This window comes from Branchiostoma floridae, chromosome 17 (assembly GCF_000003815.2).
Source record: "Branchiostoma floridae strain S238N-H82 chromosome 17, Bfl_VNyyK, whole genome shotgun sequence".
In the NCBI taxonomy this organism is placed as follows: domain Eukaryota; kingdom Metazoa; phylum Chordata; class Leptocardii; order Amphioxiformes; family Branchiostomatidae; genus Branchiostoma; species Branchiostoma floridae.
In genome coordinates, this window is record NC_049995.1 from 10534173 (window position 1) to 10560834 (window position 26662).

Sequence of the window (26662 nt, forward strand, 5' to 3'; positions counted from 1 at the left end):
TGCCATGAAGATAGACTACAGTGTTTCAGTGATGAGCCCTTGTTCAAGGTGTGGCGTATTATCTTGTATTGCCCTGGGCTCACGGTTAAGAACTTGAGCAATTTTGTTTTTGGTGTGTCGTTGTTTTAGCTATGTGAATACAGTACTGTATGTGCTACTAGTGGGGCGGCGTTGCACAGTGGTAGTGTATTCGGCCCGTGACCGAGAGGTCACCGGTTCGAATCCGCCTGCCGTGTTGCCGGTCTTGTGCCCTTGGGAAAGGCACTTTACACGACTTCCCTCACTTTACTCAAGTGAAAAATGAGTCGTCCCTCGGATAGGACGTTAAATGGAGGCCCCGTGTATGGGGAGAGCCATACCCCATGCACGTTAAAGAGCCCCCACACGTGCGATGGTGCGGTGTGCGTTGGTGCAAATCCTTCTGTCGGAAGTTGGTGATTCACTTCAAATTACCCGGATGGAGGCCTGGCGACCTCTGTCTCGTATCAGCCACATGGTGATCTACATCATTCACCCGGACGGGTGTGTCACCCCGTAAGGGGCGGTATGGACCCTGCATCGGCAGGATGTTAGGGTGAAATCGGAGGTCAAAATTGTTTTCCCACATGCTACAGAAATAACAGGTCATGGGGTCAATGAACGACGATAGTAATGCTGAAAATGTATCATTATCATATTTAGTATAATCATAATGGTAGTGGCTGGTAAGAGAAAGAAGGGATAAGATTATGGTTGCTTCCTATGATAATGCAGTGGCACTTCCAGTTTTGATACCTATTACCGGTATATGCTACATGTGTTAGTTTTTTAGTGGTAGGTACATATACATGTAGCTTCAAAAGCTAAGCATAAGTGGTATAGTTTTGAGTCCCTAGCGAATCTCTTTAGAACTACAGTAGGTATTTTTGTTGGACACTTGGTGAACAAATTAAGCAGGGATTGATAATTGTTTTTGCATTAGAGCGCCATAGGTGATATTAATTGTATAATATATGCATAAGGTTCGGACCTGTACATGTACCTGGATCTGTACCTGACGTGACGTCCATTCACGCATCATTATGTTAGTAATAGATACATTTCATTCATTTCATTTCATTTCATTTTATTTAGCCAGGTGTGCTCACTCGGGGCGGGCGCCCTGATTTTCAGGAGACCCTGGTACATCATACTTCACTCCGACATAAAACAGCATATACATGGTCACAAAATAACAACAATGCATGATACAACATAAGAGTCGGTCCGTAGTGTTGTATGCTGCCTTTAAACGACTGCACATTACTCTGGGGTATGTGTAGAATATATATTTCATTTACAATTTCATAGGGCTGCATCTTGTAGAAAGAACAGGAAATGGAAAATCTATTGGGGGACCGTCCCTTTTCATGGTTACTACATTGAACACGTCTGCTGGCCTTGTACCCCAGAGGGACAACATAAATCTAGCTCTTACACAACAGCAGGGGACTAAATGTGGTATCTAACTGCCCTTGTGGTACCGGTGCGGCACTGCGGGGTTCATATTACTCAACGAATTTCGTAGATAAAGAATGATTTTTTCAACGTTTTGTGTTTTTTGTTGTCTTCTAAGTCATACTTTAACGTATTACGTAATGTCTAGATTATAAAAACTTGGCAAAATAATAGAAATGTGCCGCAGTGAATGAACTCCGCAGTACCGCAGCTGTGCACCAAGTGCAGTAGGATACCAACTTGCATTGGATGCGTCTGCTGGCCTTACACCCCAAAGGGAAAACATAAATCTAGCTCTTACACAACAGCAGGGGACTAAATCAGGTGACTAAATGTGGTATCTCACTGCCCTCGTGACACCGGTGCAACATTGCGGGGTTCAAATGGTTTTTCGTATATAAAGAATGACTTTTTGTCAACGTTTTGTGTATTTTGTTGTCTTCTAATTCATACTTTAACGTATTGCGTAATATCAAGATTTTTTAAAAACTTGGCGAAATAATAGAACAGTGCCGCAGTGAACGAACCCCGTAGTGCCACAGCTCTGCACCAAGTGCAGTGAGATACCGCCTTACATTGGAACCGTCTGCTTGCCTTGAACCCCAAAGGGACAACATGAATCTAGCTCTTACACAACAGCAGGAGACTGAGGTTCAAATGGCTATCACGGCTGCGCCCGCCTCGACAATACAATAGAGAACCCGGTGGCATCAGTGGACATTTGTAGCAGCATCAAAGGTGTATTCACTGGATATTCTGCCATGGGGGTGAACATCCCCATACGATGGTGGTTTGGAAATGGCTTCCATAATTCCTTCAGCTGAATGACTGTATATATAACAAAGCGTAACATGTGTCAACAATGAAGTTCATAAGTCAAGGTAATAAGATAAGCCAAAGAAAAAATTAAGTTACTCAAGCAAATATATATTAGGAGTTTGAAAACGGCCAGATGTTTTTCATCATAGCTTTGCTTATAAACCTACTTATAAATAAATCTTGCTCGGTGTCGCTGACAAAAGACATTACATTCTATCTGAAACGTATGGCCGTTTTCAAATTGATATCCAGTTGCTTGAGTAACGTATTATTTAGTGTAACGTATGTGCATGGCCATCTGGTATTTTACCTCACCGTAACCACCTCGAACTGCTTTTCTCGGTATAGTTGTAGTTTTGTGTGGCTACTGTCATGTAATCCCTGTTTAATCCTTCCTTAATTTGGTATTTGGTGTTAAACGACTTTACACTTAGAAAATCCAGTCTACATTTATCTAAATGTCCCCACTTCTACATCAATTTTTGGACACATCAAATAATGATTTGTACATGGCAAAGGCTACTATGTATTTGACATACTAACAACTTTATACACAGGAATAACTTGCAGACGATATCACTGGATTGCATTGGCTGAATAAAACAATGACATATCTTTGGCATTAAATCACAAAACTAACACGATAACTTTATCATTACTTTCTGTGAATATTAAGTTTCTATTTAGTATTGATATTCAAAAAAGTCCATGAAAAAATGCCCTATACAACAATCTCGCCATACGTGTGCCTACAAGGTCATCTGAATGCAAGAGAATATATGGGTTGTCCTTGAAGAAGACAAGTGGATGATTACAAGCTCTTCAATACATCTCCTGCAGATTTACTAGTTCAATCCAACCTAACAGCAAGCAGGGATGTATTTACAAATGAACTCTTGATCAAGGAAAATCAATATATTAGGTGCTTCCTGGAGTTACTATTAGTTTTGATATTCAGAAAAGTCCATGAAAATAACTGCCCTAACAGAATCTCAACGTGCGTGTATGTACAAGGTCATCTAGATGCACTAGAATATATGGGTTGTCCTTGAAGAAGACAGGTGGATAATTACACATTATCATTACTTTCTGTGAATATTTACGTTCTATTTAGTTTTGATATTCAGAAAAGTCCATGAAAAATGCCTTATATAACAATCTCACCATACGTGAGCCTACAAGGTCATCTGAATACAAGAGAATATATGGGTTGTCCTTGAATCGGACAGGTGGATGATTACAGGCGCTTCAATACATCTTCGGATTTACTAGTTTCATCCAACCTAACAGCAAGCAGGGATGTATTTACCAATGAACTCTTTATCAAGGAAAAAAATCAATATATTGGGTGCTTCCTGAAGCTATCAAGCTGCTTGCTTAATAATGAATGAATGAAGACATGTATTGTACAGTTTGCACAACCGATCTAAGTACATGTCACAACAGGTCAAAACATACATATACATATAAAAAATATAGGAAAATATATCAAAGAAGGTTTAGACATTAGAACTCCCTCAAATGATTGTAAAAGCCTCCAATGATTGTAAGAAACTTATCCCATACTACAACTCCTGTATTAGTTAGACAAGCCTTAAGTTAAGCTATAGAACTGTAGCTAATATGTAGATGCCATACTTTGTACCTCGTACAACGATTGTGCAATAAAGTTATTTATAAAAAAATATCACGAATCTTGTGTAACACAGAAGTCCGGCTTCTTCTCGCTTCTTGGTTAATGTGCAAAGCCAGTACCCTTAGGGGGTGTTGGATATTGAGTGTATCTCGTATGATGGGGTATTTGGTGTGCCATCGTCCACATAACTATCATATCGCCGTCCGTTTGCACGTTATGGCTTTTGACGAGTGAAGCAAATCCGTCCATTCATCAAGACTATGTGATCTGTTTGCATGGTTGAGCTATGACGTGGGCAGTATCGCTACACGGATTCTTATCTTTATGTTCACGTTAAGAATATGTAAAGGCAAATCCAATAAAAAACGCATCTTTACGAAGGCTTTAAGGTTTGATTCAACTTCGGATTAAGGGCAGTTTATTGAAACATCACAAATGGACAAGTCTACAACACAGGTTGTCTTCTAGAGTTCTTGGTAGATCGGCTTAAACAAACCTTGTAAATCTTCAATGATGCCTAATAATTATGCATTACACCATTAACTTATTTGCGATATTCATTCCGTTTACAAGTAGATGTAAATGGAATAGAATAATACAAACGAAATTGGTGTGGCAAAGGACAATGCAGTCACAGTTACTTACATGTCCTTCATTCATCCGTCAGAATTATTTGTAAATATACAGGACTTATGGTACAAACCGTGTAGTTGGTATGTTACTAAACCCAACAGCTTTTCTTCATACGTTGTGAAAAGCAGGCGTTGGTTATGTTACTAAACCCAACAGCTTTTCTTCATACGTTGTGAAAAGCAGGCGTTGGTTGTATTTGTTGGTGCCATTTGATCTTCACATTTCTTCTGGCAAACTGAAATGTTCTAACCATATGACACATACTGTTTGAAATCAATTATCTAATCTCGTTTTGAACTCACAATTTTCTTCTAAGACAAAAGGAATTTGAGTTCTCGTCAGCTGTCTAACAAACCGCACGAGCTCTAGACACATGAGGTATCGCAATGGTGACGTCAGCAATAGGTCAAAGGTTGCTGGAAGTTGATACCGCCCAGCGTCCCATTTTGAGAGAAGGTTAAAGTGCCCTGATATGATGTGACATCCGTAACTCATCTTACAAACTTATACTACTAAATATTTTGGTAATTCCATTTGTAGTTTAGTTGGAGAACAGCTTACCTTGTCAAAATGTCATTTATCAACTCGGATTAACTTTCGTACTGAGAGAATTTTCTTGTATAGTCTGCCAACAACATCACTATAATTAACGTTTACAGTTGTTGGTATCCCGCTCACGTTTAGGAAGTCTGAGAATGGGGAGTCAGTCTGCTCTGATTATGTTTTGCCCAATGGGAATTGCACGGTCTAATTGGCTCTTATTCTGCATTCGCCACTTGCTGCCGCCTTCGTCATCATAGCGTAGCATACACTACATTAAGTACAACTCTCACCCGTACCGGTACGCACGGTACCGGACATACACGTACGATCATAACTGTAGGGTATTCTTGAAATGTTTGAACGTATCAGTGCCGTAGAAAATCCAACCGACCTATTATGGGTATGTTCAATACGCATTGCGGTCGTCGTACGGTTTTGATAGCATAGGATTTTTAAGCAGGCTGTGACAGAAACATGCACTGGCAAGGACAGCTTTTTATGTAGCAAGAAAGCTGAACTTTTCAAGACACTTTTGACCGCGGCCTATCGAAAATGCTATTGGTATCATCTTTGCCATCTTTAAAATCGTACGACCCCAACCTAATATTTTGCTGTATTTTCATTATGATCTAAAAAGCCATGGCCACAAATACGTACTATCATTTCATTTAGCCACAAGCCACAAAGAGGAAATAATTCAGGAATGGTGCTTTCTACACATCTATTGTCAGAAACATATTTCTGTGTTGAAGAAATGTTGAAATCTAAAATCGATAATGGACATTATGGTTAATATGTCTGATCTGACATCAATCAGATTAGGTGATAAGAACGATGTAAGCTTTTAGTTTTGTATATTATAAATTATTCAATAATTGACCCGGTTTGGTTATCATGCTAAATATCTGTTCCACACTGAAAGCAAAGTGGTCAATTAAGATAACCATAAATCGATATTTGAAAACATCTTGTTGAATATTGACCATAAGGTCTTATGGTTTAACTTTAACATATCATATACTTTCAATATCTACTTATTACGTGCGTTGTTTTATAGAAGCTAATTAATCATGTAAGTTGGCATCTCCCAAAACTAAATTCAATCGTTATTCACACCTTGCATGTTTCTGTTTTTATTATTTTTTATTATTAGCATATGATTAATGTCTGTTTTACGAATGTTTTGCGTATGCTTACAAATTACATTTCGTGTAATAAATGTATTGGTGCAATATAGTAAACCCCCAGTAGGGAAATTGGTAAGATTGATGCCTTTCTTTATGAGATTTTATGACACCATAATGTCGGAAATGTGTCGTTGTTAGTTCGACTCCAAACGAAAACAGAATAATTCCAGATTGAATGCTTTCCCACGGGTGTTAATAAATGTCAATCAAAAGCAATTTTCATGATATGCCTGCGTTTTTGCCTTGACCTAGCGACCTACATGATAATTCATATCTCTATAGATCCTGTACAAGTAATAAAGCTTTGGTTGTAAGGAGATAATTTTGACCTATGTTTTGAAACGTTAGGGCCCAGGGGCTTGGTTCACAACTTCTGAATATTCCCTTCTTACAGGGATAGTCGTTTTTAAAGGAAACAATATATTACAGTGCACATATTTTCTTTACTTCAGGCTATTACTGATGTGTCATATTTCTTTTATGTGAAAAGTTAGGAACGACGTAGAATAGACCATCATATAATGTGTACATACGAACTAGCCAATGGCTAATGTCATATTTCTTTTATCTAAAAAGTTCTTTATCTAAAACAACATAGAATAGACCCTCATATACTAAAAAGCAATGTGTACATACGAACTCGCTAATAGCTTTCTAATTACAATTTTAATGTTGAATGAGAAAAATGATTTGATGTCAGCAACAATTTCCTTCTGCTTTGTACAACAATTTCCTTCTGCTTTTTTCTTGCAATCGACAAGAAAACTCGAAGCACAAAAATTATTCTATAAACAAGAAAATTAGGCCAAGTACCTCTGTGAAAGACCACGGCAACTAAATTTTATGGATGACATCAGCGCGCTCATTAATTATTGCCTGATTTCAGAAATAAACACAAGAATTTTCTACGTCTTCGGGGATAGTCAGATAGACCAAAATAGGCAAAAATGTTGTATTATAGCCAAATAATCATAATTGTAGAAGTGACGAGGGACGTAGCAATGACTCTATTTGCAGAAGTAAAACTTGTTGGATAGTTGTAAAAGTGCAACCAATATGGAAGCCATGAACGTAGTTGCCAGCTTGGCAAGTGATACCAGTGTACCGCACTAGTATCACTTTTACTATACAGTCGTTAACTTCATTAATACAGGAATGAATGCCTTCATTTATTAGTTGTGTTGCCATCACTTCAAATCTTGTTACGGCGTTTATGGTGTCTATTTTGAAAATTTAACGGTCTTTTTTTTACCCATCTTCTTTTTGTCGCGCTATCTAATTATTTGCACTCTGCAAATGATGCCATCCATCAAATTTGCTTGCCTAACGTTTATTCCTTAGGATAAACAGCTTTGTACGAGCTTAGAGCTTACATGACGATGCTACTAGCAATACTGTTTGCATTATTGCTCACGGTATTTCAATCTGATTATGTACTCTCCGCACGCCTAAGCACTGTTATGCTAAAGACTCCAATAAAGTATTTCGTTTCCAAACCAGTCAAATACGAGGAATGTACTCTCTTTTTTGTAAAAAAAAAAATGCATTAAAATATATCTGTAGGTAAGATACATTAATTTTATACTCATCAATAAGATTATGTCTGTTTCAGGATACGTGCTCAAATGTGCAGAAACATGAAGTGAAGACAAGATTACATCTAAAAGCTCCAAGATTCGCTTCGCAATTTTTTGGGCTGTAATGGACATCTGGGCATCTGACGTTTTTAGATACTCAAGATATGAGCTTTGTTGGAGATAAGCTTTTCTTGTTTGGCGTGAAATGCATTAGATGTAGGAACTCTACTTACGATGTCTGTTGATGTTAGCGATTTTACCATGAACAGAGATCCTCAGCAATAGTAGAATAGTAAAAGTAACAATAGGAGATAAACTTTTTATACCTCCGTTGAATATTTCGATTTTTGCCCGAATTTCTTGTTTTGTTCATTATTGTGAATTTCTTACTGATCATGTCTATGGGACCAGATTTGAAACCAGTCCAAGCTTACCTTCCAATCCTACCAGTTTCCTGCTACACCATGACCCGTTTGTCAATTGACACTATCTACATAGCCACGAACAAAAAATGGAGGGGGGCAAAAGCACAAAACAATACCTCTGTTTTATCATGGAAGTAATCAGAGACAAAGATGCACTTTCCAATCCTTCTAGTCTTCTTTTACACATCATCTGCCTATTATTCTACAATATTAAAATCACTGCTGACAAAAAAAGTTCACCAACCGAGAACAATACCTCTGTTTTTACGGAGGTAAACAGACACAAAGATGCACAAGGAATCCCACAAATGCCTTAAGAGCTAAGATAACCCGAATCACTCTCTCATTAGCCACAAGAGATGCCAGAGATAGACCAGGAGGAGTCTTGAATTATTTATCCTAAAAACTTTGTATCGTCCATGCCCTTCAGGCATTTCTCGTCATCATTCTTGCGAAGATCTATGCCACATTGCCGGGCTATCATTCCGAGGCATGAAAAGTGCCGTTGGAATTTTCGAGGACTGTTTCCTTTTATCGGTTTAATGCATCACATCATCCTCCCGTGCTGGTAGGCTTATTTGTGACCGTCTCATGTTTAATTCTGTGTGTCGTTTTATTTTATTTTAGATATCGAGAGAACGAGCTTTGCTAGGAACAGTAGAATCTGCGCATCCACGGGGCAGAGACTGAACGCCACGGTGGTTGTTTTACCAGCCTTGCCCAATCCCAGCACATCTTCTGAAGACAAAGACCTCGTCAACACTCTGATTCAGGCCCTGCTGCCGGATAGAACGATTTGCAGTAAGTACCACATTTCTCTACATGTTTTTGTGGTAGTGGCCTTTGGGGAATGTAGCTTAAGCATCAATACGTTTCGTTGAAGCTCACACAATCTACTGTAGATAGTAACGATAACAATACCACATGTAAGGTAATGCAAATACGAAATTATGGTAAAGGGACCATGAGAAAAACAACAACGCCAAGAAAGGTAAGGGTTTATCAAGAGTTTTTGTTATTGCTGTCTGGAAAATGTTATGCCAGTGACTGTCACTGAACCCTAACAGTATTAGGCCATGGTCTACTAAAACCCTATAAAAATTTATGTATAATCATCTTCTTAAATACAAAGGATACATGGATCAATTATGATATAGTGTGGCATACGCAAATAATGCATTGTCTACAATGCACATTAAGAAAATATGAATCAAATGCATTGTATTTTTGTTTGTACACGCTCACAAGATTCCTTTTTTAATGTAATAATCTATCATCCTAATCAGCCTAAATGTTTCATGCTGAGATGCATCGCAATGAGACAGTGTGTATGCATAACGTGTGTTGGTTTTGTTCTAGATGGTTAACTGGTTCAAGCTAGTGAAGTTAACAGAAACCTATGAAGACTTTCTGACAAAAGAGACATTAAGAACAAAATACTAACCATATTCCGTCTCCTATTTTGTAGTTAAGAGAACACGAATACGAACTAAGTAAACATTTAAAATTCACCTTTTCTGCACGCACTCGTCTGACTTGTTACAACGTACAGCGATGGATGCCAAATGTAGGTGGCCTAATCTGATTTGAGACTACTTAGCTTGTCCCAAATGGCATCTCAAATACCATCCTTGGCTGTTCCAAATACAATACGAAAGGAATGGTCAGTCTGCCGTCGCTATAGAACGCTATCGCTGGTCTCAAGCAATAAACCATTGCGTGTTGAAGCGTGTTGGTTCAAACGTGTCAAATATATGTTTGCTTTGACGGGAAGTGTACTTCAAACTAAGAAAAATTATATTTTCTACTGAATTATTTATCTTTTATTGTACACATGTTGATTTTATATGGAGAGTCATGGATCATAAAATAACTGTTTTGCCCTAATTTGTTTTCCATCTTATGTTTTTATGTATATTATATTCCTAGTTAATGTTATTGTTTTATATCCATGCAAGTTATTATAAGGAGAGGGCTTGCAATAAGAATTGTGTCTTTTTCCGATCCTCAATATATGTAAACAAAGATGAAATAAATTGTAATATGCAAAAAAGCTTTGTGTACTAGAAATATTTCATGTATCAGAAATCGCAAGAAGGACTTGTCAAAGAAAGCTAGACAAACAAAGTTTGTGAAATAGACTATGTAATATCCTATAGCTACCTCCTGCTCTACGCTCATATCAAAAGCACATAATCCTTTACTTATTGACGTTTTTTCAGTCCATTCTTCACGTCTTCCCTCGAAAAAATGAATCGCAATTTCGCCTCACTTTGACAAACGTTAGCTGGAATATTTAAAATGCATATCGACAAATCATCCACCTATTCATATCCGTCTGTGCTGAAATATCATACAGAATTCGACATCCATTTGGAGCATAACTCAATTTCCGTCCATTACCTCTGGTTTGAATGCGCTTTTTATGAGAAGCTCCGGACAGGCGACGTATTGGGTAAGCCATTTCTTGGACTTGATGAATGTTCTTTGTCGCCTAAATTGTCAGGTGCTCTGGTAATGAGGCTGTTGTGAGTTACGCCAGTGTGACATTACCTTCTGGTTGCGCGGACTGTGCAGAAATTGCATCAATCCAGAAGCGCATAGGCGAATGAATAAAGACTGTGGTTACGAGGTTTGGGTTTTATCAAGGGATATTTGCGAGAGGAACATTTTCAATGCATATAATTTGTTGGAAAGTTATTGCTGGTGGCACTTTACGAGGTAGTAGATGTTGTAACACTTTACGCAGCTACGCGTCAGTCTTATATTTCGTTGACTAATTTTAAAGAAATGTTTACCAGCATTGCTCGTATATGGTTAGTTATGTATGGCCTCTCCGAAACACACATGTTCTCTTATAGGTTATGGCAATTATATGACTGCTTCAGTGACTTTATGACAAGAAGACCCGGCAACTTAATGTTGTTCAGTTTCATCTCAAATAAAACAAACTTTTGAAGATCTCACTCCTCCCTAAATTTTGAGATTCTCGTATGTCTTGATGTATTGTAGTTTATCAATAATGCAAATAAGGTTTTGGTTGCGTCCGTTTATTACATCTTGTAACTCAACGGTCAACGTTGGTAATTCGGAACATAACCGCAAACAAACAGCCTCCATTAACCTAATTTATGTTTGTAATGTCCAATAAATTACCAGTTCTACCACCTCTGAATTCTACTTCCTGACACTCCCAGAAGTCCAACTTTTGCAGTGACACCATATTTCCACTTACTTCTAGTCACCGTACGGTCGACATTGCTTTTAAAGACCTACCTATACACACATAGAAACGCACCCAGACCTACTATATCGTACGTAAAACACTAAGGCAATTATGAAAAGGATTGTTTTTACGATTTGCTGGTCGATATTTTATATAACAATATGTGTTAATATTGCTTAAAAAACATGCCTACATAAAACTACATTTGTATCATCTGCAACCTTTCATGATCAGAGAAAATAAACACGAATCGTGGTGTTGCTAAGAATTTATGTTTTCTTACTGCAGCTATTTGGAATAATAATCTTTTGATATGATAAGACCCAGACGTTGCTTTATAAATGCTATTCTGTTGACAAGGCATTTTAAAAATAATATCTATTAATTTTTGCGCAAAAGGATACAATATGCAGAAATATATAAAATGGCTGTAAAAGATTCCTACACGGGGACCATCCAGAAATCAGTACAGAAAATGTGATAGGCATTCATTTAACGGCAATAATGGCAGGAAGCAAAATCAACTGGGCTCGACATGTTACGAACAAAACATCAATGGCTTTCTTTACAAAGCCATGACTTGGTGCCATGTGGGTTGACCCAGAAGAGACAGTGAGACAACAAGGGTAGCAGAGAGCCAAATACATTCGGCTTATCCTAATACAAACTCTATCCAGGTCTAGCGGCACAGAAAAACTGTCGAAATTGAGGTCATTTCGGTCAAGCCAAGATGCGTTCGGCGGGGATGAGGTTCTGTACGGTAGTGATTCCGTTGCAAATGGAACATGTCAAGGAATCATCTACCTTCTTGTGGCCGCCTTGTAGTCATTATTGATCCTATCGAACCTCCCTTTTCACGTTACGAGGTCATCTAAGGACCCCTTTTTGAACAAGACACACCCGTGCGTCTCGAAAGAGGGATTTTATCTTGTGTTTGGAGCTGTTGCCTGTGATTTCAAATGGCCGAGGAGGAACATTAAGACAAGCTTTACACAATCTTTTAGTGATAACATTGTAGACTGATTGGGGGCTCTACATGAAAACTTGTGGCCACACAAGTCTATCTCAGGAGAAACGTTCCTTTTCTAGAGCCACAAACAAAAGCTCAAGATTTCTTATGTAGAACAAAGGGTCTACCAGTTTCGTACCTCAAACAGAGTAGAGGGTGAAGTGCACTTCGCTGTTGATTGTACTATGTATGTTAATGATAGAATACTCTATTTAGCTAAGATACTAGTAGTAGATTACCTCACTTCAGATGTATACGTAGCGTTGACAACTTTGTATTCCTGATGTGTTTTTACTAACTGACTGTTGCTAAACCCATACAAACCTAGATTGTGATATAACCAAGAAGCGAACAGAAGCCGAACATCTAAGTTAGACTAGGTCCATGATACTATTATGTATGCTCTGTCTCTGTTGTGACCTATATACTTAGCTCGGTTGGGAAGTAAGGGTTTTCATTCATTCATTCATTCATTCCAATTGTAACTCATGTCTCAATGACAGCCAATCATCACAACTCCAGCATCATTGTATTAGACAGTTATCAGTCTTGCTCTATGTTAGTTATAGCATATTTGCATAGATTATTAGGATTAGAATGATCCCCATTCTTATGACTTGGAGCAGGTGGCCATTAAGCTTTTAGGGGCTTGACCAGCGTCATTTAGGCATGCTAGACGCTTTCAGAGCATAATTTACTCCTATGACCTTCTAAGTCTCCTGCTTGACTTTGGCACTGCAACAAGTACGTTTTTTTCTTCTGAAGAACTTGTCTTCGTGAATCATTACAGCATCTCCAATCACAGGAGTACCAATCAGCAATGTTCGCCATTATGAATGGCAAGACACTGATTCTGTATCAAGATGGAATAGATGTTGTCAAGCTGGGTCCAATAGGGGCTGCACGAGCAAGCTCCATGGAGGAGCTCTGTGGAGCTCCTCCATGGAGGTTGCTCGTGCAGCCCCTTCTCGCTGGGTCACACTAGTACGAAGTTTTGGGACGCCTTTTTACGTTTCACCTTCTTGATGAAGGTCACTGTGAAGGTCACTGTACATCACATAAGCTTGTGACCTTCCCCGGTGTACGTACTCGTTAGTTTTGATCCACCAGACTTCAAACATACAAGTTCGTGTTTGAAGCAAGGAGGTCAGAGCAAGGACGAATCCCATAAGTGACTTTTCCCAAACTTCAATGAAAGAAATCTCTTCGTGGAATCTATGTTTTCGTTTCAAACGAGCTCTTTTCAATCAAATAGTATGTACGCATTCGTTTCCTACAGCCAGCTCAAATAAACACTTACACTTGAAGTAAAAAGGCAAAAGGTCAAAGCATACCATACGGGTTTTTCACAAACTTCAATAAAAGAAATCTCTACGCGGAAACTATATTTTCTTTCAAAAAAGCACTCTTCAATCTGATTTAACCCTGTGTATGCGCGAATTGTAAGCATTTATTTTCTACATCCAACTTCAGACACACACTCACATTTCAAGTATAAAAGTCGAAGCAAGGACAGATACCATTTGGGTTTTTCACAAACGTCAATGAAAGAAAGCACTACACGGAAACTACGTTTTCTTTCAAAAAGGTCTTTTCAATCTGATTTGACCCTGTGTACGTACGAATTGTTACGTACGAAGCATTAATTTTCTACCTCCAACTTTAGACACACACATTTGAAGTTAGCAGGTCAAAACACAGATTAATGCCATACGTGTTTTTCACAAACTCCAATGAAAGACCACACTACGCGAAAACTATGTTTTCTTTCAAAAAAGCTCTTTTCAATCTGATTGAACCGTGTGTATGTAAGAATTCTACGCATCAAAATTCTACCTCCAACTTCAGACACATGCACACGTATACTTTTGAAATGTCAAAATGTCAAAGCAAGGACGAATACCATACGGGTTTTTCACAAACTTCAATGAAAGAAATCACTACGCGGAAACTATATTTTCTTTCAAAAAGGACTCTTCAATCTGATTTAACCCTGTGCCTGTGTTGTAAGAATTGTAAGCATTAATGTTCACACACACGCTCACATTTGAAGTGAAAAAGGTCAAAGCAAAGACGAAAACCGCACGGGTTTTTCACAAACTTCAATGAAAGAAACATCTACGCGGAAACTATATTTTCTTTCAAAAAAGCACTCTTCAATCTTATTTAACCCTGTGTATGCATAAATTGTAAGCATTAATTTTCTACATCCTACTTCTGACACACACATTTGAAGTTAGAAGGTCAAAGGAAGGACGAATGCCATACGGGTTTTTCACAAACTCCAATGAAAGACCTCACTACGCGAAAACTATGTTTTCTTTCAAAAAAGCTCTTTTCAATCTGATTTAACCTTGTGTATGTAAGCACTGTACGCATTAAATTTCTACCTCCAACTTCAGACACATGCACACGTATACTTTTGAAGTCAAAATGTCAAAGCAAGGACGAATACCCTACGGGTTTTTCACAAACTTCAATGAAAGAACTCACTACGCGGAAACTATGTTTTCTTTTCAAACTAACTCTTTTCAGTTTTTCAGGAGCAAATTTTACACCGTGGATCTACACATTATTTCTTATACATCCAACTTCAGACATCCACTTAAATTTGAAGTGAAAAGGTCAAAACAAGGACAAACACAAGGGCTTCTCACAAACTTCAATGAAAGAAATCACTTCGCGAAACTATGTTTTCTTTCCCAAAAGCTATTTCCTATCTAATTCTGCCCCGTGTATGCTCACATTATCTTCATACATCCAACTGCAAATATGCACTCACATTTGAACGGAGAAGGTTAAAGCAAGGGCGAATACCATACGGGTTTTCACGAGCTCAAATGAAAGTTCCCAGAAAATAAGATTTCCTTTCAAAAGCTCTTTGCGTAAAACTGTTACAGCGCATGAATGCCTCATAGGGCATGTAACTATCGGGGTATCAGATTAAATAAGTATAGCATTTCCAGAATTCCCCATAGTTACAGATAATGGAATGTCTACTTGTACGAAGGAGTGAGTGCTTGATGTGGAAGGCGATGTCTGTGCTGCATTTGTGCCGTTGACGCGTTCGATGTTATCGACCACTACTATTACAGAGTTGGCGCAAGCATCGGTAGTCGCAATAAGGTAGAGACAATATGTTGTTTGTTATCGCCAGACAGTGCGTCTCTGCCTGGGGCCGTTGACCCCAATCCGGAGTGATTCTGATCTTCTTTAGCCTATAGAATTTCTAACGCTAAGACACTCTCGAAGCCTTAAGCCTAGAGAAAGCCTAACGCTAAGACACACTTCGAAGCCTTAAGGCATTGGCCAATCTTAAGGAGAAATATTTATTTAAGGTTTATGAATAGGGAACTATGTATTTTAATCTCTTTCCTTTCTCTTTCGCACTCTTCTAGTTGTCTCCTCTCTTGAAGTTTGTACAGGTGTTCTAATCTTCCTAAGCCTAGAGAAAGCCTAATACACCTCGAAGCTTTACGGTAGTGGCTAATCTTAAGAAGCAATATTTCATAAAAGGAGACCGATATTTTCTCTCCCTCTCCTTTCTCTTTCTCACTCATCTATCTGTCTCTTCGTTTCGAGTTTTATCGATGGGAGTATTAGAGAGCTAATTCGGTTAAGATGGGTGATTTGTATAGAATTTATTTATTTATTTATTTATTGTACTTCCCATAAAAATGGTGGGGAAACAAAACAGGTGATACCAACTCTGCAAGTTGTCTCCCCTAAACAAAATACACATTCAGGTGAATAATAATAATCAACAAAGGTATATACAAACATAATCGGAAGCAAAAGATAACTTATATACAAGTACATCTGCAAGTAAATAATAAGAATCACAAAATGGCATATACAGTGATAATCGGAAACAAAATATAACTTATATACAAGATGTACAATGACTAAATACAAACTGAAACGATTAACGTGCTCTCGTTGCGAAGCACGTCGAACGGGAGCAGAATGAGGTCCAGGTACATGGGGTGTCTGTATCGTAGAGGTGTGTGAATCGGTTGTGTAGGTGTTTTAACAGCTGTCGTTTGAAGGTGGATATAGAATGTTGATTTATAAAATGAAGTCAACCGTTAGGAGTAATGTCTTTAAAAGTATGAATGCAGCCTGTGGCTTTACGATTAATAGCTGGTCATGATCAAAGTATTGATTCTCTGTTTCAGTTTGTTACACTTTTTGTCTCTCCTCTTCTATCATTTCTCTAGGTGACACTTATTAGTAGAAGCAACTATGCTTTATTTTTCACCCGATCTCTCTTTCTCTCTGTCTCATTCTTTCACATTTACATTGCCTATTCTACATTCCTTTTTTTATTTTATTTCATCAGACAGTCATCAGTATTCGTCTGATGAGCTGGCAATAACATGCCGGGTTGTTTAAAGTCCATATCCATCAATGACACAAAGTCTGTGTATTCACTTCATTAATCCACACTCCAAATTGCACTCTGATTTCGAAAACAAATTGTCTCAATGTGCCGTCTTCATTTGGGCAGTAGACAATTGTTTAAGTCAGAAAGCATTTATATTTGTATGAAGATTATGCAAATTAGCAACTGTCACATTTTATAAAAAAAATTATGATTTCACATGTTTAATTTTTGAATGCAATAGATATACAATGTGTTAAAATACGTTTTAGTAGCCAATATACAGTGTCATTTGTATATTGTCCCTTTTTAACATCACGACTATGCAACTGAATAAAAGTATTACTTTTACGACAAATACGACAGTGAAGAAATCACAAAGAGTCCATGGATTCACATGTTTATTCTGCATTGACTATTGTAAATCAAGCAAGCACAATGTGTTGAAAGAATAATGTGCAAAATAGTTAAGGGGAATAAATGGAGAATTTTCACACTGCAGTGCCTGAAATACTGGTGAAAAATATGTCGAAAAATTTCTGTAACAATCATTCATAGGTTGGTGGTAAACAACATTTTTTCTTCTTTTTTTAGTTAAGTTTTAAAATAAATTTCATAAATAAAGATAAAAATACGCAAATGATAGGGGAGGCAAGAGAGAATAGTATACTTTGCTTGATCTTTTTCCAGGCCTTCTGGCAATTTTCGTCCTTCATCCGCCAACGTTGCACTGGACCCTTAGTACCGGAAGTGACGTATCTCATCACGAGATTCACAGAAGCATTCTCAACATGGCGACCGGAAATGACCGTCTGGAGTCTATAAAACAAAGTCTATATGACGTTGTGGATGACATGCCAGAACAGTGAGTTTCATAATATACCATCTATAAACATTAATGCTAAAATTGCAATTTCAAATTTTCTCAATATAATCATCTTAACTCATAAAAGTTTGTAAACTTCGTTTAAAATTGGAATTGAAAGAGCAAACTTTAGGCTAGCATTTTTATTAATGACAGATGAATCTGATGTAACATGTTGTACTCTCCAGACCCTACTACCTTCCTCGTGGTGTTGCTGGCTTCGGGAAGCCAAATGGCGGCGGAGGTGTTGCCAATCCTATCGGATGGGAGGGCGACTGGTCTACCATGCTGTACATAGGCATTGGTCTCGGGGCGATCATTCTCATTCTGGCCATCTTTGTCTGCTGTGTGCTGCACCAACGGAAGAAACAAGAGAGGGTGAGAAGGGCACAAATTGAGGCGGCGTCAGGAGTGATGATCCCCGTATCAGATCCAGGAGTGCCCGTGGTGTTAAAACCTCCGGCCTGATTCTTAAACCTATACAAGGAGGAAGAGGAGAATGAAGAATAGCTTCTAAGATTGACTGTGTCTTGAGAGCTGGGCTGTCGTGCCCCTCATCACGTCGCAGCTGGAGAGTTCCTCAAAGACTTGTGCACCAATGAAAATGGAGACAGTGTCAGTTCAAAAGCTTTCTTTAAATGGACAAAAATCTTCATAGTATAACGGTACTGATTACATCACTTCATTTGTCTCTTTTAGCTGTGCTCTGGAGAAAATTTAGGCCTTTCTAGTGTTTCTTCTTCGTCTTTCTTCTTTTGTTGGAATTTTCCTGTAAAGGATTGGTATCGGTACATTTAGGGCGCTCACTTTTGGACTAATGAGCTTGAAATTGTTTCAATTCAAGGTTTCTTCATTAGAAATATCTTCATATATTAATTTTATCACTAGGTTACTTTTATGTCAATGTGTAAATCGTTTGTTACCTCTTTCTGTGAGGGGTTGGTAACTGTACAGTGTTTTTTCTCACCGTTATCAACACGTAATGTTTGGATAGCAATGGGTTCGTATTTCTGCAAGTTATTTTGACCAAAGGTTTTCAATTAGAAAATTGTCTCTACAGTTTGTAGCACTGTTTAAAAACGAGACAATCACTGCAAGCGAAATTGATATTAAAAGTAGAAGAAAAAAGTTGCGATGGAGATAATCGACAATTATAACCCTGCCTTTCTATTTATCTATCTATATGATCTTCGATACTCGAGAACTGCTTTTCACTAAAGCACTTATTGTTTGTTTTTACATTTTTTTGGGTTTTATTTACCTATTTTCCCAACAAAAAAATTTTAAACAAAGTGTATTTCATTTGTTGCAAAAAGAGCACAGCGGATCATTTCCCCTCTACATAATTTATCTAGGTAGTCTTCATGATTTAGAAGAAAAAGGACCTATTGTTGTTACTCTAAATAGCGAATAAAGAATGAAATATACAGAAAGAGCGGTTACTCATTTTGTTATGAGATGTATTTTTCAGTCCTATAGTTCTTTTATCCTCTTTTGTAAGAAACACATATTTTTCACGGATAGAATTGTTTCACACAAAAAGAACGATAGATGAGACCTTATAGTCGTGTCGATTGATATATACATCAATGATGTTTTCTATAAAGGAAGAAAAAGGAAATAAATGTCACATCAACAGATCCCCACACTATATCAAGTTAAGCCTGATCAAGATTTTTATAACTAAGTCTTGTTATCATAAGTGCAGTGATAAATGTGCAATAACGTAATGTCTTTATTAGTTTATTACTCAACACTGTACCTCATTGCGATGTCATTGATTGATGATTAGACATTAACAGGGTACAGCTACTGTTTGTGTGTTTCACGTGCGAGCACAATTCATTTATATACATAAAGTAACGTATTCAGCTATCAGTGGCAAAGTGTTAAAAGTCGTAACTGGTCTTAATATCATAACATATAATACAGGGTACATATCTGTTATTCTTTATCATGCAAGAAGATGATTGAAAAGAACTCATCATTTTGATAGTCACAGTTGCTAAAATGTAGAACCACGGGATAGAGTTTTCATTACAAGAAAACGTTGCATCTTTAGAGTTTATTTCACATACCGTACAAATGATATATTTAACAAGATTGTGAATTGTACTGCAATGTCTGTTTTATCGTAGTTTATATTTTACAAGAGAAGCAGCAGATGTATTCAGAGTCTCATGAAAGTAATATTGCATTTCTTTCCTCTAAGAAAATAGTCCGTCAGCTGTTTTGAACGTACTTTCGATGTTTGTATACCTCATCTACATCAAAAATATATTTCTAAAATAACTAGCATTATGTACACTATATGGTATAGCTACAATAACCATGGGACTATGGGCCATATTGGCTCTCTACTCTTGAATGCAATTGTTGTTCACTGTTTGTACGATTTCAAAGGGTAAATATATTGATAACTATGAGATATAAGTACGTAACTTCAGGCTGATACATAGTGTATACAACTGGAAGTCTATTTAACATCTTTTTTCGTATTTGTAATTGTGGTGACTATCTTGTGGTAAGTTTTCATCATGTTTATAAAGCTTTTTTGTAATGTTCAAAGACTATATAAACTTCAAACGTATATCACTTGTGTCTCAACAATATGTATCAAAATAAAGATGTATATTGAATGAATGATTGTTTGTCATTTGCGAAAACTTTGATTTAGTGTCTAATGTTAGATTAAAATTTTTAAGTCCCCGTTATCTGTTAACTTACTGTGAGTCCTGCAAAAATGAAAAATTGCAAAAAGAGTTTAAAGAAATAATAGCAACACACACACACCCCTTCCGAATAAAAAAGTGGTCTAACATAATTAAGAAGTTGCTTATCCCAAGATAACTTTAAGTTAAAAATAACTATATATAAGAAGCACCATCGTCAATGTGATAAGACTACTGATAGACATCGCTGTTTGACCTTAACAATAACACTTCACTGATAGAACAAAGCTTGTTTCCTTAATTCTTTACAGACGTTGTGGCAATTTTCCTCCTGAAAACTTCCAAGCTGTACTGGACGCATGCGACCGGATCCGGAAGTGACGTACCTCACAAGATCCATGGACGCACACTCAAGATGGCGACCAGAAACGAAACGCAGTTGGATACGATCAAGCTGAACCTCTATGACATCGTCGACGCTACGCCAGAAGAGTTAGTTATCAAATATCTTCTTTACTAAAGCAATATCATACCTATTAACCTTCCAATAGCCGCTTATAATCACCTTTTTAGATTAAGAATTGCGATACGAAAATCAGTGTCTATCTCTAACCTTGTGCCGTGCAACTAACGTACTTTCCCTAAGTACTGAAGCATTGATATTGATGTCGACACTTTGCAGACCGTATTACCTTGCCCGTGGAGTTATCTCTTTCGGCAAGCCGGCGGGAGGAGGTGGTGGTGGAGGGTTGGCCCCCTTAGGATGGGGAGGGGACTGGACTATCATGCTCTACATTGGCATCGGTCTCATCTCAACCATCACCGTCCTCGCGCTGATTGTCTGCTGTCTGCTGTACAGACGGAAGAAGCTGCTCAAGAAATGGGAGGAGGCAGAAACCGACGCAGACTCCGCCGCAGTCATGGTGAACATTTCAGAACGGAATAACGCGCAACCCAAACAGCAAACACCTTGACTCGTGCACCCCGGCCTCCTCTTGAATACTGCATATGAATCTGTTATGCTATGCTTCTCGTCCCTTAAGCTCATTGGTCACGCATCATAGAATGCAAAAAAATATTACAGTTTGTTGCTTTGAATATTACATGGTGCTTACTAAAATTCCCGGAATACCATAACATTAGATAAGGAAAGTATCCGTAGTTGGTTGCTTAAAATGTTACATTCCGCTAGGTACAATTGTATGAATACAATAACGTTAATCAATGAACGTATCCGTAGTTCGTTGCTTTAAATATCAGAAGAACAATTCTAGGAACGTATCCGTAGAAAGCTTATGAATAACTGTATTTCAATATGCATATTTATTAGCTTATGAGTAACTGTATTGCTGTGCATGTTTATTATCAAGTAGAATAATGACAGTATGTTATAGATCATGGTCTAAATAGAATTCTAATTGATGTAAGTTGACGTTAAATGGAAATCGGGTGTTGTTTCGTTACGGGGTAATGTTAAGGTATGTTTGCATTTGACATGTTGGTATAATGTTTAAAAGGTTGTAACAATTTAAACAGTCTGTCAAGAATATTAGTAAGCTAAGCATAATGTGATTGCTCTTATATGGTATTGCCCAAGATAACTGTAAATTTAACTTGCTTAATCTAACAACATTAGGAATCTAATTCACTTTCAATGAAACCTTATCTGTATGTTCATTAAGATACCGTGTTATCACTGAAAAACACATGATAGCATCGTTATTTTGAACAAACCAAGAACTTTTGTTGTTATACGTTTATGGCTGCATACTAGTTATGATCTTATTAGATTATTGACGTGAAGCAAATATGTACAATGTATGGTATTTCACTGATTGGAAACAGGGGGTATATTCTTGACAAAGTATATTTGGAAAGAAAGGGAGAAAATTAATAAAACAGAAATAACTTTCAATTATGACTTGTCATTTTTTCGTAATTATTCTCCTAGTATACATAATTTACACCGATATCTTTTTTAACTTTAAACAGCGAGGATTCCTAAATATGTCAATCAATCGTTGGTAAATGTCTATACATATTTTACACCGATATCTTTTAATACTTAACAGGGAAGATTCCTAAATATTTGAATCAAACGTTGGTAAATGCCTATAGCTGTTAAGGCTCCCCTGCAAAGGTCTGCATTGAGATAAACCGTTCGTATGTGATCTGCCTACTTAAGTACTTACTCAAGCTACTTGCAGGGCGAACCATTTCATCAACGTCGCCTTCTTCTTGGATCTATAATTACTTGAAGATGCTCCCTTGCCGTGATGGAAAAAGGCCTCCGAGCCCTTAGGCGTTTCATTAGAAAATATAACCACTCACATAATAAGCTAAAGGTTATTTATCATAGAAAGGGGTGGTACGGGTTGCCACGTCTTCAGCGACATTACCAAAGCTAGTACGTAATATCGTGTCCTTGTTTCTTAGAATTGGTTTATTCTTGTAAACATATAAAAGGTAAACAGGCCAGTTTCTTCAACCGGATACGGTAGTGACGTAAGCGGAAAGGATTCCGACACACCTTACATAATCAACAGCTTACATCTTTCAACATGGCGGCCGAATACGAGGAACAGGTCGAGACGACCGAACAGAGTACAGTCAACCTCTGGAACCTCGCAGAAGACACGTAAGTACTAGTAGCCATTTTGTGAACTACGTGTTGGTAACGTTATAACGCAGACTTAGTAATCCTTGTCAAAATCTGCAACATATTTCTGTATATTCTATCCCAATGTAGCAATCGCAACAGGCTGCGATAAATCAATAGACTACTCCAATATACCTTCATCAGATGATACGTATGAATATTGCTGTTGTTTTGTTCCTGATGTGTGTTAATTAACACTTAGTTTTGTTTATCAATTTTTCAAAAATTCAGACCGACGGCTCTTCCGAGAGGGGTCGGCAGTAAAGTTGGAAATGCGGGAGGAAATACGGGGATCGTTACAACATTAGGATGGGAGAGCGATTGGACAACGATGATGTATCTAGGAGCAGGGCTCGGCGCTGTCATTCTCATCCTAGCCATCTTCGTCTGCTGTCTGCTCAGAGAGAGGGAAAAACAAGAGGTGATCAGACGAGCTCAACTAGAGGCTGCTTACAGAGTCATGGTCCCCCTATGGGGCCCGCGTGAAACAGTTCTCCTCCAGGCACCATCGGTGAAAAATGGACATGCCCATCCGTGGAGATACCCTGCCTGTCCACCGAGAGAACAGGTTATTGTATAGTTTATTTGGGAGGAGACCTGAGGGCCTTCTGTATCGAATTTTACCACAGCCGTCTGCATGTACAGACACGTTTCAATGTTTAATTTGAAAGCGGCTAGCCTAGCTTTGTTAATTACTTCGAGGTGGTATAAATAACACCGCCATTCCACTTGGGAAGCGACCTCGTTGCAACCGCGTTGTGACCTGAAATTCAACAAATTGCTCAGCGAATTTTATACGTAAAACGATTTTTTAATGCTTTGTACGTCCTATTATCTGTTCTGTCATTTTGTACATTTTCAATTTTAAGATTTGACAGAACGCTAAACGAATTCTATACATAGAAACACTTTTTTAAAGCTTTGTTCATTCTTGTTTATATACAAGCCATACATGCACATTTTGCGTGATATTCTAATTATGAAATCAAAGGTTTAATGAATAGAATTCAGGTCGCAACGATGTTGCAGTGCGTTCGCTATACTGGGAATGGAGCTTATGCTAAAAGATTTCTGCAAAGGAAAATGACTGTAGCTTTAAGTGATTAGCAATGTTTTCTATCATGATTATTACTGTAAATTTGTTTTTGTATTGACAATGAGAGTATGCGCTGATATGTAATTATTTCATATTTTGATAGATGGAAGAAGAATGAATTCGTTCGGCATAGGCATACTATGCATGGGTGAGCATGAATTTTTGTGAAATATTATTAGCATGGCGTTGGCTTTAGCATTATGTGTACTATATATGTATATCTGTAAAAAAAATGGAGGAATAATATTAGCATGGAACGTAAATCATATTAATGTGATTGAGTGATTTGATCTACTAAAAATCAACCTAAAGTGTCTACCTTCCATGTTTTTTGAAAGAAAAAAAATTACTCACATATCAACATATCATAAATGTTCTTGGATTCTAGGATAGGTAGGTACCCTTGCCAATAGCCCAAGATATTCAAGAATCAGTTTCATGTCAATTTCGTTACTAGCATTTGTAAAAACATTTTATAACTAAAAAGCAAGATGTCAATTTTTTGTAATAGATGTGGATGTGAATGTAGATATAAGAATGTAGATATAAGAAGACATCTTTCTCTTTCTTTGAATAAAGGTTTTTGTCATGTATTTTAGAATAAGAATAGTAGAATAAGCATTAGAGTTAGGAACGATGACATGTAACTTGATAATTCAGATTTGTTGTTAGGGTAGCAAATAATAAGATGCTTTACTGACAATTTTATGTTTACTAAATGTTGACTTTTATCTGGTTATTATATATATGGTATATCATAAATGGAATGTGGTAATATTTAGAGCAATAAGTTATCATTACAGTTCTTAATAATGCCGATAACTTTGCCATGTGGAACAAGGTTGTTTGTAAGTTTTATCATTAATTTATCATCCACAGGCAACAAGAGTTGACGGAAGGCGAAAGTAGACATCTTTCTCCAGTATGTTATCATGATCAGAGGCTGTGTACTTAAACAATGTTCAGCTATAGGCACATGAAGCAGTTTATAAGTACTGAGCTGGCCCTGGACTTGTATTTATTATCATCCTTAAGTTATACATGTATTTATTTGCCTTTTTAGTGATAAATTGCCAAATTTTATGAGAATTTACTGGTATAGCAGTTTATGTCCAGGTGGAGACTTGGAACTTTATCTATTATCATCTGTGGGCTATACACATAGCCATATATTTTAAATGATAAATCGCCAATTTTATGATGATTTAGCGTTACGTATAGAGTACATATCCAGGTAGGTGCCTAGACCTGGATTATCTGTACTTAAGTTATTCATATAATCATCAAGTTAGTTTTCTTCTAAGTCGCAAAAATGTATTGAGGATTTTTTTTTTAATTCTCAAGTGCAACATTTACATCATCATTATCTCTGCAGTTTACTTATTTTTAGTCTAAAATGTTTTAGTTCATTTAGATATTATTCCATGTTTAAGGTACACAGCTCTAATCATGATATAAGAAAAAACCTAACAGATATTATTCCTCTTAACATGGACAGTATATAAGATTGGTAAAGGCACAAGATAACAAGTCTAATGCCTAAAGAAGCAATGCAAAAACGGAAGCAATATGTATCTCTTAAGAAAACGAACATTCTAAGACACCTTTCTTAGATCTTATTGATTTTAACCCAAGAATGAAACTACACTGGGATATTATACTTTGTATGTATCTATATACATTGTGAACACGTTTTGCCTTATGAATACATGTTGAAAATGTTCGTACTCAGAAACAGTTGTCAAATGTTGCGTACACAATGTGCCTATAAAAGTTTACGACCTTTGTCACAACCTGATTTTTTAATAGATAATAAGTTAGTGTATTCCAAGGTTGAATTTTACTTAATGTAGCATTTAACTAAGTGTTGAACAATAACCATGTCACAAAGTGTTGCAGTATATATTGTGCATGAAACGTACAACCTCACACGTTAGACTGTAACTATATAATGCTATCATGATAAGTTGTATATAGAACCTTTGACATCTCACATTGTAGATGTATATAATATGTGTTCTGTTCTAATTGATATGACCTTGGACTTCATATCTGAATAGCAAAGGAAAGGTTGTTGAACTTGAGAATTGTGATATTAAACGGTCTAGTATGATCAATGATATATCTTTGCCATTTTTGTTTTCTTTTTTTTTATGAATAGCTATAAGTGTAAATGAGTAAAATTGCGTAACGTAACTTCATGGGTATTTGATTGAAACCCAAGAGGTCATGGGTTCGAGTCCCCTAATATGCTACAACGTTGTGCCCTTGGGAAAGACATTTGACAGAAGTTATTTGATTAATTCAGGCGAAAATAAGTACCTAGCCTCGGTAGAGACGTCCCTTGAATAGGATGGTATAATAAATAAAGGTTTGGAGAGAGACATACCTTAAACATTCTTTTTCAAATTATCGAAAAGCATACAAAACTTTATTCTATCATATGATATTATAA

At 37.2% G+C, this 26662-nt stretch overlaps 2 protein-coding genes across 3 annotated transcripts in view; both read left to right on the top strand.

Annotated features, from left to right (window-relative positions):
- Positions 1-22357, top strand: part of LOC118404732 — a 65872-nt gene extending 43515 nt beyond the window's left edge. The window contains exons 2-4 of one of the 2 annotated variants that reach the window (XM_035804007.1): positions 8924-9097; positions 20764-20944; positions 21135-22357. In XM_035804007.1, coding sequence (XP_035659900.1) covers positions 8924-9097; positions 20764-20944; positions 21135-21426 — 647 coding nt within the window. In that variant the 3' untranslated portion in view covers positions 21427-22357. Of the gene's footprint in view, positions 1-8923; positions 9098-17605; positions 17781-17968; positions 18906-20763; positions 20945-21134 lie in introns of those variants that run through there. The other variant, XM_035804008.1, reaches the window with a different exon arrangement.
- A 618-nt stretch (positions 22358-22975) lies between these two features.
- LOC118404733 lies at positions 22976-25213 on the top strand. The gene is made up of 2 exons (XM_035804009.1): positions 22976-23090; positions 23343-25213. The coding sequence occupies exons 1-2, from the start codon at positions 23014-23016 to the stop codon at positions 23689-23691; spliced, it is 426 nt and encodes a 141-aa protein (XP_035659902.1). The 5' UTR covers positions 22976-23013; the 3' UTR covers positions 23692-25213.
- The last annotated feature ends 1449 nt before the right edge of the window (positions 25214-26662 follow it).